The sequence below is a fragment of the Ictalurus punctatus genome, chromosome 15 (assembly GCF_001660625.3).
Source record: "Ictalurus punctatus breed USDA103 chromosome 15, Coco_2.0, whole genome shotgun sequence".
In the NCBI taxonomy this organism is placed as follows: Eukaryota; Metazoa; Chordata; class Actinopteri; order Siluriformes; family Ictaluridae; genus Ictalurus; species Ictalurus punctatus.
In genome coordinates, this window is record NC_030430.2 from 17,867,183 (window position 1) to 17,884,661 (window position 17,479).

A 17,479-nucleotide genomic window follows, 5' to 3' on the forward strand; every position below is an offset into this window, starting at 1 on the left:
TAAAAATAATAAGCTGTAAACACTGTAAACACAGAGCACAGACAAAACAAGTAAAAATAATAAGCTGTAAACACTGTAAACACAGAACACAGACAAAACAAGTAAAAATAATAATAAGCTGTAAATATTGTAAACACTGAACACAGACAAAACAAGTAAAAATAATAATAAACTGTAAACATTGAACTCAGACAAAACAAGTAAAAATAATAAGCTGTAAACACAGAACACAGACAAAACAAGTAAAAATAATAAGCTGTAAACACAGAACACAGACAAAACAAGTAAAAATAATAAGCTGTAAACACTGTAAACACAGAACACAGACAAAACAAGTAAAAATAATAAGCTGTAAACACAGAACACAGACAAAACAAGTAAAAATAATAATAAACTGTAAACATTGAACACAGACAAAACAAGTAAAAATAATAATAAGCTGTAAACACTGTAAACACAGAACACAGACAAAACAAGTCAAAATAATAAGCTGTAAACACAGAACACAGACAAAACAAGTAAAAATAATAAGCTGTAAACACTGTAAACACAGAACACAGACAAAACAAGTAAAAATAATAAGCTGTAAACACAGAACACAGACAAAACAAGTCAAAATAATAAGCTGTAAACACTGTAAACACAGAACACAGACAAAACAAGTAAAAATAATAATAAACTGTAAACATTGAACACAGACAAAACAAGTCAAAATAATAAGCTGTAAACACTGTAAACACAGAACACAGACAAAACAAGTAAAAATAATAATAAACTGTAAACATTGAACACAGACAAAACAAGTAAAAATAATAATAAGCTGTAAACATTGTAAACACTGAACACAGACAAAACAAGTAGAAATAATAATAAGCTGTAAACATTGAACACAGACAAAACAAGTAAAAATAATAATAAACTGTAAACATTGAACACAGACAAAACAAGTAAAAATAATAATAAGCTGTAAACACTGTAAACACAGAACACAGACAAAACAAGTAAAAATAATAAGCTGTAAACACAGAACACAGACAAAACAAGTAAAAATAATAAGCTGTAAACACTGTAAACACAGAACACAGACAAAACAAGTAAAAATAATAAGCTGTAAACACAGAACACAGACAAAACAAGTAAAAATAATAATAAACTGTAAACATTGAACACAGACAAAACAAGTAAAAATAATAATAAGCTGTAAACACTGTAAACACAGAACACAGACAAAACAAGTAAAAATAATAAGCTGTAAACACAGAACACAGACAAAACAAGTCAAAATAATAAGCTGTAAACACAGAACACAGACAAAACAAGTAAAAATAATAAGCTGTAAACACTGTAAACACAGAACACAGACAAAACAAGTAAAAATAATAAGCTGTAAACACAGAACACAGACAAAACAAGTCAAAATAATAAGCTGTAAACACTGTAAACACAGAACACAGACAAAACAAGTAAAAATAATAATAAACTGTAAACATTGAACACAGACAAAACAAGTAAAAATAATAAGCTGTAAACACTGTAAACACAGAACACAGACAAAACAAGTAAAAATAATAATAAACTGTAAACATTGAACACAGACAAAACAAGTAAAAATAATAATAAACTGTAAACATTGAACACAGACAAAACAAGTCAAAATAATAAGCTGTAAACACTGTAAACACAGAACACAGACAAAACAAGTAAAAATAATAATAAACTGTAAACATTGAACACAGACAAAACAAGTAAAAATAATAATAAGCTGTAAACATTGTAAACACTGAACACAGACAAAACAAGTAGAAATAATAATAAGCTGTAAACATTGAACTCAGACAAAACAAGTAAAAATAATAATAAGCTGTAAACATTTTATGTAGTGAAAAAAAAAACATGACCAAAGCGGGAGATATTGCGCATACAGTACAAGGACAGTCCGAGTCTAATACCAGTCTATCCGTCAGACAGAGTCCAGTGTAAATGTAAATGTAAATGATAAAGTGTAGTGCATGGAAGGTAGGGTGCGTTGTGCTTGTGGTGATGTTATTGGTTAGAACTCAATTTAACTTTAGCTAGTTTGCTACAATGCCTAATTTATATTGCTTTAACTAACGCATGTAGCTCGTTTAAATCTACACGACGAAACTATGGTAGCTAATGCTAAATAGCGCACGTTCTTTTGGAGGAGCCGTCCATCATGGACACATTCAGCTAGCTTTGTTCAGTTTTGTTTACGATGTTGTAATAGTAAAATCAAGTAAATATCTTGAGCATGCCTGCAAACAACAATGTTTTAACCATCAATAGACGTGTTTGCCTTCAATTTCTCTGTAGTATAAACGCTCAGAGTTTCTATGAGATCATTTTTGATCATTAAAAAAAATCAGTAGTCTCAGGTACAATGTGATTAGTTTTATAAGGAAATGAACTGGTACGTTTTACTGCCCTGGTGGAAAAAAACAAAAAAAAAACAATAGAAACCCGAATTGTATTGGTTTTAATGGAAATTGTCATGATCCCTGTGGGTCTCTACTGGTAATTTGTTGCCTTCTATTGTTATTTTATGTCTAGTGGATAACCTTAAGGACCAATAGAATTACAAATGAGGTTTGTAATGGTTTTAATGGTTAACTGATGGTTTGTAATGATATTTGTCACATGACAGGTCACATGACCATTCATGCACACTGGGCATGTGCATACAAGTGTAAACAGGAAGTTGGTTGCTAGTCATCGGCAGGCACAACAAACCGCCGTTCTATATAGGGCTTACTCCGCTTGAAATGAGATCTGTTGCCGATTGCTCTAATCATAGCTCGCCTCTTGCGCATGTAGGCAGCTGCCGTATTATAAAATACTGACTTTAACTGCACAATGGCTGCTAAGAATGACAATAAAGCCGGCAAAACTTGCAGTTCAGTCTCCATGTTGTTGTGTATATGATCAAGGTAGCGTAATGGTCATATGGTAGGGGCTTGACCATTCAGGGAAGGATACGCCAGAATACCCAATCAGGGAGCGAATGTGGGCGAAGCTTCAAACTTCATTTTTAAAAGTCTTCGTTTTGGTCTGCTTACACGAAAACGCGAGGCAGAAGTTTTCAAACTAAAACGGGGTCTTCGGCATTTCCAAAAGTTTCAGTTCTCGAGGATCGAAAACGCCGGAGTAGTGTAGATGACACGCTTAACCATAGCAGAAGTTATGCGTTTTAGAAATGAAAACGCACTAGTGTAAACAGGGCCTTAGTCACTGACGGGACATCAAACCGTAACAATGTTCCACTGTTACACCTGTTGAAAGTGTTAGTTTAGCAGGACATCACACCCTGTTTTTTAGTGGTATTCTGAAATAATAAGCTGAAAACATTTTAGCTAATGTCAATCCGATTCCGAAAAAAAATTCTTGATAGACTGTTTTAATCAGGTTATAACTGTGTTATAAGTGTTTATATGTGTTATAACTGTGTATATAAGTGTTTCTGAGTGTTGCTACGTCATTTTGCAGCCAGGACGCATACACATCTCTTTTTGTTTACAAACACAAAAGCTGTCTACTGAATTCTCGATTCTGATTGGTCTGATGATGTTAACCGTAGCATATTATTTACATATATATTAGTTTTTTTGTGATCGTTGTGGCAAAAAATGCTGGAGTTTTTAATGCTTTTTTTTTTAATTTATAGAAAACTACTCGAATTAGCGAAATTGCAGTTACATGAAATCTTTCGCAGTGATGTTTGTTGATAATTGAGACCCTTTAGCTGTACTCATGTTCGACACATGGGAATCGAAGAAGGCTTTGGCTGAATGCCCGTTCTGATGATGTCACATGACGTGACGCGTCTTGGCCCAAATCTGCGAAAATCTGCGGTAATTTTGAAAAATATTAAGCTCCTACGAATATTGCGGAGTTTGCTTGAATTTGCATGAATTTCTCCCATCGCAGAATCAGGAAATCTCGAAGGGACCGGCTTGCTCTAATTCCAATACCTTATCACTTTTAGTAAAAGCTTTTAAAGTTTTTGTAAGGAGTCTCCAGTCTCCAGAAAACATTAAAACACTTCAGACATAAAACACTTCAGGACAAGCTTTTATTGGGAAATAACCGCACGTCACGTCGTGTTTTACTCCGTACATAGAGGGACTTTGCTCTGTGTGGTTTGGTATTAAAGTGTTTTGCAGCCTTGTGCATTTCTTTTACCCTCAGCTCTAATCTGACTACAGCACTGTACTCGAGGCTTTAAAAGTGGTGAGACCCATTTTGTCTGCTGCGGCTTTTCGAAACGTTTAAGACACAGGGCCACGTGGGGGTCACAGACTGCCGGGAAAAGTGCTTACCAACCTGACGCTTTTAGAGAAGAGAATAATAAGCTGCTGTAGTTCATATTCGAGACAAAGGATTGTAAAGATGGCACGAGAGCTAGGGTTCTTTAAACCAGCATCTTTATTGACTGTGTTGACTTTTATTTTCTTGGGAAGACAGAAGGACAGAAGGCTGCTTTGTGGCTGATTTATCAGGAAAGGGTTCTTGTATGCATAATATTGATGCATCCGTAATGAATCGGGACTCTTGCAGGGAGCAGATAGGAAGCTGGTATCTAATCCTGGAATAATTACAGTAATGTCAGTACTGCAGGCAGCCTGAGTGGAAAACACAAACACACACACACACACAATCATAACAGCAGTGAAGGTGGAACTTGCACACACATATAGGCCAATAAATGCACTTACACGTCCTGCAGGATGATGCAGCACAAGCAATTATGGAAACACACCAAACGTGTACAAGCAGACAAGGCACCTACTTGTATGCAAACCCGAACTATAAAACATGAAACAAAGGCACAAATACATTCACAGCACCCCATAACCTCCGTCAACGAGCAAGGTTTAAACCCGGCATCATTGCGTTTCTTCTAGCCAGCTCTTTCATCATCCTGTATGAGTATAGGAGCATTGTTTTTCTGAGCCCGCACTCCTAACATACAAATGAGCCACTTTGTTGCTCTAATACGGTCTTGTCTCCCCTGGAGAACTTCACACGTCCACATGGGCTGCTGCTCTTTTTGCTTTTTTTCAATCCTCGCTAAAAAAAAAAGAATTGATTGGGAAATAACGAGCCAGTGATGAAAGGGTTTTTCAGCTTCGCTCAGGAAGGCAGCGTGTCGTGCTGCTGGCTTATGGTTCAATTGTTCTCTCTCTGTCTGTCTGTCTCTCTCTCTCTCTGTGTGTCTCTCTCTCTATCTGTCTTTCTCTCTCTCTGTTCTCTACTGGTAGGTTCCTGTTCTTCTAACTGCAGTTCCTAATGAACTTACATTGCTGCTGAACTACACGCTCTGATGTTCTTATATCACATCTGCCTCTGAATTATTAACTGAGCACTTCCTGTTCTGGGATGTTCTGTCTCGCTCACCCAGCGCTCCCTCCCTCTGTCCTGTTTTATCCCTCCATCATTGGGGAAGCCCTCCTGGCCAGGATGCGGATGTTGGCGTGAATTTTGGCTGTGTGTGTTTGTCCACAGTAGTGGTGGTGTAAGTTTGTAACTTACAGTACAGCACAGTAATAGAAATAGCACAAAAGTAAGAATCCAGAAGCAGGAAGTGACCAGCTTATGACCTTGTGACCTCTTGCACTCTTATCCCCCCTTCTTTCTTCCCTTCTCATAACCAGCCCCCCCCACCCCTCGACCCTCCACACACCTCTCATCTTTGCTTTTCTCCAGCCATAGCGCTAACTCCTATCTCTCTGCACCCAGATCTGAACGCGCCGAGCCCATGTCTGAAGAAGACGTGCGAGTTCGGGAGCTCGTGTGTGGTGAAGAACGGCGAGGCAGTGTGTGAGTGCTTGGATACGTGCCTCCAAGCCTCTGACCCCGTGTGTGGCAGTGACGGGCAAACCTACACCAGCCAGTGCCAGATGAATGCCATCGGTTGCACCCTGCAAAAACACATCCAAATAAAGCACAAAGGACCTTGTGGTGAGTCTATACCAACACACACTCACTCACACTCTCAAACTGACACACACAGGCCCGAATGACGCTCTAAGCCATGCAGCTCTCTTCACAAATCTGCTCTTTAGTGACATCAAGTGATCGAGCGCACGGTGGCTTAGTGGTTAGCACGTTTGCCTTGCAACTCCAGGGGTTGGGGGTTCAAATCCCGCCTCCACCCTGTGTCCACGGAATTTGCATGTTCTCCTCCACATCCTCTGGTTTCCTCCCCCAGTCCAAAGACATGCGTTGTAGGCTGATTGACATTTCCAAATTGTCCATAGTTGTGTGTGATTGTAAACTGCAATGGGTTGGCACCCCATCCAGGGTATCTCCTGCCTTGTTCCTCAACTTAGAGGGCTAGGCTCTAGGCTCCCCACGACCCTGTGTAGGAAACGCAGTATAATGGATGGATGGATCAAGTGATCGTGGGCTTGAGGGTAAAAAAGTAAGCATTTGGGACAATCCTAAAGATTTCCTGTGTATAGTGCACTGAACTCACTATTCAGTGACTTACGAGCTCATTAATCACTCAAACAAGGTCTGGGTGGGAAATAATTAGAATGAGATGGCCAGTGAAAAAAACTAATTTCGCTTTCATAGGCAAATGAAGTTCATAATCATTGCATCAGTCCCTTTACCAAAGATCACACTCAGCTGATTACACTTATCAGCTCCATATAATAGCAATGTGCAGGCTATGAACATAATAATAAAATAATAACAACAGACTCTTTAAGACATAAAACTTTATTTCAGTCTTTATTGTCTGACATTGCTTTAAAGGAAAACAAAACTAAGCCAAAAAAAAACCCATCATGACTTGAATATTAATATTAATAATGAATTACAATCAGTGTGGATGTCGTGTCATGGCAAACCAGCAACTCCATTTCCCGGTATGCACCACGAACATGGCCGACAACTACAACTCCCAGTGGAACACACAAACACTTCAACTTCTCCTGAGGACAATCACACACACCTGTTCTCAATCTCACCACACTAGTTAAGAGACACTCTCTCACACATGCACACACACACAGCCATGGCAAAGTAATACGCTCAGTTGATCTTTTTGCTGTCGTGGCCCAAGCCTTAGTCTAGTGTTTGTTAGTCTGGTTTTTGACTTTTTTTTTTTTTTAAAAACTCCTTTGACCTCGATTTCTGCCTTACAGGCCCTAGCCTGATTGCCTGACCACTGTCTGTCTTTGCTTATATCGTTTGCCTTGCCCTCTGGATATTAGAATGTTTATTAAAGCGCCTAACTGTAATTGCGTACTGTAGTTGGTTAACATTGTTTCCTACATTACCCACAATGCCCACTGATGGTGGCACCAGTGGGAATTTATCTCCACCAAAAGAGCGATGCAGCGGCACTTTAGTCGGTCCAGCACTCTCAGCTGCTCATCTGTACCCTCTGCTCAAGCAGATCAGCTTCCAAAATGTTCATGATAATACCGCCATCGACTCGACACCATCGTGCTCATCATCTCGTATACCGCTAACCAGCTGAGCCGAGTCTGTGCGTCCCAAACTCCGCATCATACAGTGTAGCTGCATTGCATTCTGGGACTTTGAGTCCAACATTGGCTCTCTCTACTAATTTCACATTGGATTTTGGATTAACATGAAAAGCTGAGTGAAAGAAAGACGCTTGCTCGTTTGCTTTTAGGAGCTTAAAAACAAACAAAAAAAATGTCCATCATCCTTTATGTTTGCTAGCAGCATCAACCTGTCATGTCAGAGCCACAGACAACAAATAACTTATTATGGAGATTAAGAAAATTCAGCACCAACCAACAAATAAGCACCAGAATCACTATACACACTATAAATATTCCAATATAACACGTTTAACATGTGTAGAGTGACGTTTTCCTTTAACTCAGCCTTTTCCTTGCCTTTCTGTCATATAGTGCAGTAAGAGCACATAGAGAATGGCTAAAATGAAGCTTAAAATGAGCAGCGGAACACTTAGTGGCCTCGAGGACCAAGTGGTCGCCCACAAACAAGGATTGCTAATCTACATACAGTTTGTGCCATTTGCTACCTTGCATGTTTCCTTTCAGGCATTTCAGGGCTGCACGAAGAATCGGAGAGAGGACTATCATTTTTCTTGCTTATGACCTTTATTGAAAAGATGCACTCAAGTTAAAATTACAGAGCGCCATCGTTCAGGGCAACTGTTTGAGTCTTTTTTTTTTTTTGCTTCTTTGTAGCACAGAGCTGAATGGGCTGCATGTCGTTTCAAAGCGTTTTTTGTTGTGCAAGTTCGCTTTGTCTGAAAGACTTTTTGTGAATCATCAGCACGTTTATGAACGATCAACACGTGGCAGAACGTGTGATCTCTTTCTTCCTGTCACCTTTTTTTTTCAGGCCAGTAAACCAGGCTAGTCATGTTAAACCTTAGAGTATGATCAGTGCTGTTTAAAGATCTCATGGCATGTGTTTTCAGTGTGTGTGTGTGTGTGTGTGAGTCAGTGAGTGATGTTGTCACACTGTGCGTATATTAATTTGACCCTGTAGTAAATGCCAGTTGTGTGTGTGTGTGTGCATGCCTGGGGTCATTTGGCAGCAGTGGAGTTTATCTGACTTGTGTTCTACCTACAGGGCACTGCTGCTCTTTATCCAAGTGCCGCTCCACTGCTATACATACGCCATCAGCACATAAATGACACAGAGATAGCGATATTTCTCTGCTTAGTGCCGGAGACAAGCCCAGCATCAGGGCCTGCAGTGGGGATTAACACACGCAAATAGGTTTGGATGGGGACGCTGTGTCTGAGACAAAGACACACAGAAAGAGAACGAGGGAACTAGAGAGGCTTTTCTGATTTGCACTCAGTGTGAATCCATGTATCATCCATATCAATCCATATCCGTTCTGACATCCAACAACAGAATTTTTCCAGTTTGTTTCTGCAAAACAAACACATCTGAAACGAGCATTCGGATCCTGAATTCCATTACTCATTTCTCATTCTTAACATTAAATTGGTAAACACGACAAACAAGGGACCTTTTGGTGGTCCGTGAACTGTAAATAACCATTCACGATTTCTTTCTTTTTGTCTTTTTTTCTTTTACTGACTTGAAAAAAGATTGACCAGAAGTTATGTGTAGGTCCATATTCGGGGGGGGGGGGGGGGGGGGGGGGGGGCTTACAGCATTTCTCCTTTCATCTCCTTCAAAGTACTGTCCTTGTGATCTGATACACTTCACCTGGCATTTCTCCAAGTCCTGGAAACTTTTCCTTTAGTCATCCTTTGTCATCATGTCTAGAGCCTTCTGCATTCTTTTCTGGATTTCTTCCACAATGACGAATCTTTTCTCCTTCAGTCTTATTTTTAATTTCGAGAACAAAAAGAAGTCGCAAGTCGCAAGAGCTGGAGAATGCGCTGGATAACAAGCGATAACCACACTGACTACGTTTACATGGACAGCAGTAATCTAATCATTGACCTTATTCTGAGTAAGACAATATTGTGATTAAGGTGTTTATATGAGTCGCTTTTAGGATACTCCTTTCGACTAATCGATTAACGGCACACATCATTACGTCACCGCGCCACGCCGTCCGACAGAGCTTTTTTTTTTAACTCTTGAATTTGAGCAGGGAGGATGTGGGGAAAATAGCTCAAAGACATTGGAAAGACTGACTGCCCTGGGGTGGGTTCATACCCCGTCCAGGGTGTATCCCGCCTCGTGCCCCTGGGATACTCTCCAGGTTCTCCCATGACTTTGTCTAGGATAAGCTGTACGGAAGATGGATGGATGGATGGATGGTGGAATGACGTACAGTGATACATCTGCCAACTGGCCTTGAGCATCCATTTTACCAATTTGCCTCGTTTATGGAAACTGCCATTTCTAGGAGGTTATAATCTTCTTGTCCTTTCTTCTGTCAAAACAGATCCATCCATCCATCCATTTTCTGTACCGCTTATTCTTACTGGGTCGCAGGGAACCTGGAGCCTATTCAGGGGGCATGGGTGACAAGGCAGGGGACACCCTGCATGGGGTGCCAGTCCATCGTAGGGCACAGTCACCCACCCATTCACACACCCATTCATATACTACACACCCTTTTGGTGTCAAAACAGACAAACTGTCAAAAATATAAACTTAAAATCCATTGTACTCGGGGTGTAACAATCAGACAATTCTGACGCAAAAATCGTAAACCGAATATGACCGATTGTAGTCGATTATAAATATTTTATTTATTTATTTGTTTATTTCAAATAGGGACAGTGTACATTATTCAACATTGATAAATGTAAATGCACCCAAGTTGAAAGCCTGAAGGCTTTCATTGGTAGTCCCTTTACCAGATGTTATTAGGCATTATTGCAAAAGGACAGACAACTGGTGTATAAAAAAGAATTAATATTTTTAAGCTGATGTGTAACTGGTCTTTATTGATCACATATCCACAGTGAAATTATTTTTAAGGTTAAGGGCCTTGCCCAAGGGCCCAATAGTGGCAGCTTGGCAGTGCTGGGGCTTGAAACCCTGACCTTCGAATCAGTAACCCAGAGCCTTAAACACCAAGCCACCACTGCCCCAGTGGAATGTGGAAGCCTATATATTCCAATAGTCCAATATTATTAATAAGTCCAATATTGAAACAGCATATTCAGAGCCTAGATTTTCCACTAAAATATATATTTTTTGTAAATTTACTGACAAGGCTAAATAAATGGCTAAATTCAGAAAGTGAATTGTTTTTCATATCCCATTTCAAAACCGATATGGACTGAATGGATGATGCACAGATTAGTGTGGCTTGTAGGTTCATTTTTGTTCACGTGAAGCTGGAAAAGCATGTGCACATAGAAGAAATAGCAGCCTAGGTAACAAAAAAAAGTGGTGTAGGAGAAAAGAGAAATCTTCGAGCTCTGCAAATGCAATTTGGAATACAAGCCTGTGGGAGGCAGGGAGCCATGTAGCATTCTAGGGAGTAATAAATAGTCTTTATTAAGGAAAAAAACAAAACACACACACGTATAGGTAACGTCAGTAAGCAGTTCTATTGATGGCATTGACTCGCCGCTACAGCAGGCGTCAGCGGAACAGGGTAATAAAGAGCGGCCCCAAACAACTAATCCAGCCCCGGCTCTCGTGCTTTTTCTGGCCTGTTTACAGAGCCGAGCTCTTCAGCGCAAGTGCACTCTGTTTTTATCTCCATTAATTATCCCTCCACATTCAGACCACAGCTTCAGCCTTACACACACATCAGGCTCCAGCCATGCATAGTCTTAGCTGTTTTCCTTGACCGTTTTTTATGGATTTGTTATCGCCTGTTTGAGTGTATGTGTATGCATATCATCATAATTCCATGTTATTTTGTTTACCTGGAAAAAAAACGAGCTATAAATGCTAGTATCTTTACAGCTCAGGATTTGTTTAATAGTGATACGAGGAACATTTTTATATGGTACATAATGTCTTGTGAGCAACAGCTGACCTTGCGTAGCAAGCTTGATGAAGTACAGACAGAGAAGCAGAAAAATGTTCTATATGTATTTATAACCAGCGTGATGAGAGAGGATATGTATAGATCTATGGCATAGTGATTTGGCAGAGGATGAAAATGAGGCCTGTTTGTTGGGGAATATAGCTTACCTGCAAGTTATAGAGGAGCGGAGGTAGAATTACGAAGAGGGGTGGAGGTGGTGAATATGAGAGGTGGAACAAAACAAAAGACTTTTATCAGACCTGACAACCTTTATTACAAGCTTTTTCCCCCATAGTAACTTCTCATTTTACGTTTCATCTCACGCTTTCCTCACACCTCTGTGGTTGGAGGTTCAATTCCCGCCTCCGCCCTGTGTGCATGGAATTTGCATGTTCTCCTTTTGCTTTGATATTTCCTCCGGGTACTCCGGTTTCCTCCCCCAGTTCAAACACAACGATGCGCTGATTGGCATCTCTGAATTGTCTGTAGTGTGTGAATGGGTGTGTGTGCGATTGTGCCCTGCAATGGGTTGGCACCCCGTCCAAGGTGTCTCTCGCCTTGTGCCCCGAGTCCCCTGGGATAGGCTTCAGGCTTCCCATGACCCTGTATAGGATAAGTGGAACAGAAAATGAATGGATGGAACATCCATGGAGCCAATCGACATTTGCACAGTAGTTTTAACTTGCTCATATTAAATGACACTCTTTGGAACCCCCGCCCCCTTCTCTCATCTCACCTTCTCAATGTTTTAGCCTATGTTTGTAGTGCATGAATAATGCACTGCTGTGACACCCTCGCTTTCTGTCAAAGTGAGATATGAGTTCACTGTAACCTTCAGCCAAAAAAATGACTAAAAAATGGCTCTTTTTTTTCACCGGTCAGCTCTCAGACATGTCCAAACAGTTTGAGCAACAATAATAATAATAATAATAATGATAATAATAATAATAATAATAATGATGCAAGACTTGATATTCTTCTTCTTCATGGTTGTCGGGTCTGGTGTATTATAAAACTGTTTTTCCATGTGGGTTTATTTTAGTTTGAATACGTCTGCCATAGAGTGCTGTTAAAAAAAAAAAATGCAGGGAGAATAATCATCGAGCAGTGGAGAGAAGGAGAGAGTGAGATGGAGACCAGAAGTAAATAAAAAAGGAAGAGCGTGATGGAGCACACTAATAGAGCAAGGGCTGAATGTCATGGGATTTTCCTAGCCATTCACAACCAACTGCTGTTGTTTAAAAAACATCCTGACCACCAAGGCTACTTAGCAGCTGGTCTCTTAAGAGCAAGGCAGCAGAGGTTGGAGGCTCTGTTCCGTCCATATGACAGGCTGGAAACGAGATTCCTGATCCTGTTGGACAGGGGGATGAGTCTGTTAGTGGATAAGTAACAGGTGGAGCCTTGGCCAGGACATGGGTTCTGATACAGGAGGACACTGTAGTTTATGTGTAGCTCATGAAGCATGGTCCATTCGTGGATGACCTTACAGCCATGGTGTGGTGGAGTCTAATAAGATAAGATAATACTTTATTAATCCCCAGATGGAGAAATTGGGGGTGGCTAATAGTGTGGCTGGATCACATGTCCAGGGATTGTCTTGTCGTCCTAGCATAAGTACTAATATGACAGTACTTGGGGACATATTTCTCACGAGGGTACCATTTTTATTCAGCTTTTGTTTCTGTGAGAATAGAGTTTGGCCAGGTTAAACTGGCTAAACTTTTGATGGGATTTTTATCAGACTACATAGCTCAGTGGTCACCAAACCCTATTCCTGGAGAGCTACGTTCCTGAAAACTTTAGCTTGAGCCATATTCGTGCCGACCTGACCGTCTAATCGTTGCCTTAAGAACTGCTTGATCAACTATAACATGTGTGTTAGATTTTGGTTGGAGATGAAACCTGCAGGAAGGTAGATCTCAATTAAGACGGTTGGTGACCACTGAAAGGTGAGCACTATTTTTTTTTTAATTCCACTCCTGCCTAGTCTCAAAGAGATTCTGATCTTTTGATCAACCCCTACCACTCCCACTGTTATTTCTGTTCGTTCCTGCCCTGTTGTTTTCTATTCTATCTCCCAAACTATGAGCAAATTGAATCCACTATGACCATGACCAGGATACTGTCTAGTAGAAAAGCAAAACATGAATCAACAACTTGTGGCACACTATGAAGACATATTATGCAGTACAGTAGTATGAGATAGAGGGCACAACCCTAGCGTTTAGCCAAAGTGGCAGTGACGGTTACTGATTGGAAGGATACAAGTTCAAATCCCAGCATTGCCGAGCTCTTCAGCAAGACACTTACCCTCAGCTGCTCCGTTTGATACTTACTCAATCAGCTCGTGACAATTTGACCAATCAGTGGTATAATATTGCAAGCTTGGAGAAGCGTGCTTCAGGTACCCGAAACAGAACAGTATCAAATTCAACACAAGTTCCAGTCTGGGTCACTGGGAAATGGAAATGATGTCATGGATTTATTATGATAACATGCCATACTGCACTGTCTGGTGAAAAGGGCGATCTGTGGAAAAGCTCTGGTGCTCAGAGTGGCTCCGTTTATTAACGTCTAATAAACAGGTTGATGCAAGCGTTGGGCAAGATTTATGCATGAGTGCCTCTCTCAATTAGCACTAAATCAGCAGCTGTTGAATCGCTAATTGAATCCTCCAGGTTGTAACTGTCATTGGCCCACGCTTATTGCCTCCCGGTCGCAATCACATTTTATTTTGCTGATTAATTGAGCTCGAGGACACCATAGCTCAGGATCCAGTGTCTTGCCACTCAGTGGTTTGAGAAAGTCAAGCAGCTGAGGTGATTAATGAAAAGGGGCAGAGACCTTATAAGACGCCTTTCCATATGACCAGGCTGGAAACAGTGTTCTTGTCAATGTGGAAGAGGCGGTGAAGCGGAAAGGAGCGAATTGACGGCACTCAGCCTAAGCAGAGTGTATAAAGCAGTCCGGCTGCCAAGTCTGAACCGAGATGGATCTTCTCACTGATCTTCTCTCCACTGACATCCCTCTTCTCTTCCACAGATAAAGCCTGCACAAACTGCTCCTTCGGTGCTATCTGTGACGAGCAGACCCGCCGCTGCGTCTGTCCAAAGGAGTGTGTGGTCTCCAAGCAGCCCGTGTGTGGCAGCGACGGCACCACTTACATGAACGAGTGCGAGCTGCACGTACGCGCCTGTACCGAGCAGCTAGACCTGCATGTGGTGGTGCAGGGAGAATGCAGTGAGTACATACAACAAACCCGCTCCGCCGCCCTTCATCTCTCATCACACACTCACTTATCGAAACAAAACGCACCTTCATAACCATGCAGAATGCATGATTATCAAGACACAGTATATACCACTAATGGCTCTATATTTATGCAGGTGCAAGTGTAAAAGTAGAGGTATAACTTGGACTCATTCTTGCCTAGTTCTAATGTCATCAGGAGTGATCACACCTCCGTTGATTGAAACCACGTTCAAAATCTGCCAGCACAACGCTGTTCTGTTTTGTCCTGAGAGGACCTGCCTTTCAGGACTCCCTACTTCAATACAAATCGAATACAAATTTCTCCCATCCTAATTAAATACAAATGAATTATCATATCTGTAACAAATGCGAACAACTCAGTGGTGGCTACTAAATGTGAATCAGATGCTGGAAGTGTCATTATACATGGAACAACATTTAAAAAAAAAAAAAAAAAAAGATAACCCAATCAATACAATTTCTAACGAAACTAATTAAATTCCAGGCTCTGAAATGACTTGTTGTCAGAGATTCGAAAGGACACGTAAATAAATTGTCATTACTGTCACACACATTTTCCCTCTCAGTGTGTGGCATCCAGCTTGCTCGTGCTCTTGTTTATATTTTGACACATGCCTTTGCTTTGGTTTTAGTCCTGTCTCCGCGCCTATCATATTACTGGCTAATTACTCTAATGTGTTCAGCTGTTCAGTGTTTCACTTGAATTATTTGATATATTCTTATGCTTCTGTTCTTTTCTTTCCCCGGAACGTCTCATCGATTATAATCATGCGTTTCTGAACTTTTTTTTCTATTCGTGATTTCTGTTTTCCCGTATCGTTCCCATTGTTTAGTGTTTTTGTTTATTGTTTACGGATGCTCGTTTTTTTGGAGCTACATGTGTATTGACCTCCAATACAATCAGCCACCTCTTTTTTTTTTTTTTTTTTTTGTTTCTTTCTTTCTTTCTCTTTCTAAACTGTCTGCAAAGGAAATCTTGTGGTACAGTTGATTTGATTGGCTATCGCCTAACCACACTTCTTGATAATGTATTAACCGCAACAATAAAGAGAATAAGTCTGCCACCCAAACACACTCCAACACCCTGATTTTAAGCCACGTTTTGTGTTACACTTGCATCATAATCAAGAAAATAGAGCCCTGCTATTCATACCATTGGATCGTTCATTTGTGAATGCACATTGTGGTTACATGCCGAATGTAAACATGTGGACGTCTGCGGTGGAATGAGTCTTAGGGGGTGAATGTGAATGAGTGTTTGTTTATATCTTTTGTTTGTATGGTTCTGTGTGTATGTGTGTGTGTTAACAGAGACCTGTGGCAGCACTGTGTGTAGTTGGGGTGCCCGCTGTGTCCAGAATAAGTGTGAGTGCCCTCAGTGTGCGAATCAGCCCACTGCAGAGGTATGCGGCACGGACGGCACGACCTACACCAACGAGTGTGAACTGCGCTCGGCATCCTGTAAGCAGAAGAAGGACATAGAAGTGGCGAGGTCTGGCAGCTGTGACGAAGGTACGCTGCTTATTTCTACTCGCATCACTGTGTCCCTGTGTGTCAGTGTTTGCTGGAGTGCATCAGTGCTCCAGTGGGAATTGGGGAAGTAGTCTTGAGTGAAACTAATATGTGGAGAAAGAGGCCAGACAGGAGCAGGCAAAAGCTGAGGCGAAAATCCCTATTATTGTTGACTCTTTTCACAGCTGGCGTGGCGTGTTACCCGAGGCATGTCTGGATGAGCTCCTCCTTAACTCCAAGCTTGTTGCAGGCATTTAGGCGTCACCTCATCAGCACAGATTGACCTTTCATATGTGAAGCGTTGACTTTCTCTATCCGTCTCCCTTTCTGTCATCCTTAACAACCCACAGACAGGCAACCATCGCCGTGTTTTCTCCTCTCTTCTTTCCTGCTGTCTCGTCACTCTATTGTGATGTCTCCCTGAAGGCTGTGGAGACATTGCTTTCGGTGAAGTCAGGCCTGTATAATAGGCTTTTCTCAGAGGCCGTGGTTTAGATGCTTTCAGCTTTCTGCTTTCGCTCTTGTCATATGACCGAGCTACAGCTAAGAAACTGTTCTGGCTCCAGGCTGTTCGCCTTTGTGTAGGAACAATAGTGATGGGCTACTGGGATGAGACGAGGAAGAAAGGAGTTACTTTATCTAGGAGCGCCATATTTAGTGTTGACCTATAGCTTTCTCAAATTCTCCAGTGTTTGGGGGATTGGGATGCCTTTAGTGTTCCAGTGATGTTGTTTTTACAGATATAGACACATCCATATACGTACGTGTTTCAATCAAGTAACATTTTCATCAAATCTAAAGATGAGCTCACAAGTTTCCATACGTCTTGCAGAATCTGCAAAATGTTAATATATATCATTTTTTTTAAATCAGTGGGATCATAGACATTGCGTTTAGCTTTTTATTAAGTTCTTCCCTGAATAATCTATTTCACAGAACAGATGTTTACATACTGTATAATCCACTAGACGCAATAATAACTGAATTTACACAAACGAACCAGTTCAAAAGTTTACATACGCTCGATTCTTAATACCGTGTGTCGTTACCTGGATGATCAAAAAGTATTATTTTGTTTAAAGATCCTACTTTTTTCATTTAGTACTGCCCTTTAGAAGCTGCAAAAGATATTTACATGTTTCCCAGAACACATAATTTACACCGATCATCCTGTTGAAACGTTTACACCCCCCTGGCTCTTAATGGATCGGGTTGCCTTCTTGAGCATCCTTG

The 17,479-nt window shown here is 40.8% G+C and overlaps 1 protein-coding gene across 5 annotated transcripts in view; it reads left to right on the top strand.

Annotated features, from left to right (window-relative positions):
* The window catches only part of agrn (agrin), a 271,614-nt gene that overhangs the window by 183,268 nt on the left and 70,867 nt on the right, over positions 1 to 17,479 (top strand). For all 5 annotated transcript variants that reach the window (XM_053686553.1, XM_053686554.1, XM_053686556.1 and 2 more), the window contains 3 exons: positions 5,758 to 5,979; positions 14,504 to 14,701; positions 16,046 to 16,246. In XM_053686553.1, the coding sequence (XP_053542528.1) occupies positions 5,758 to 5,979; positions 14,504 to 14,701; positions 16,046 to 16,246 (621 nt within the window). The remainder of the gene's footprint in view (positions 1 to 5,757; positions 5,980 to 14,503; positions 14,702 to 16,045; positions 16,247 to 17,479) is intronic.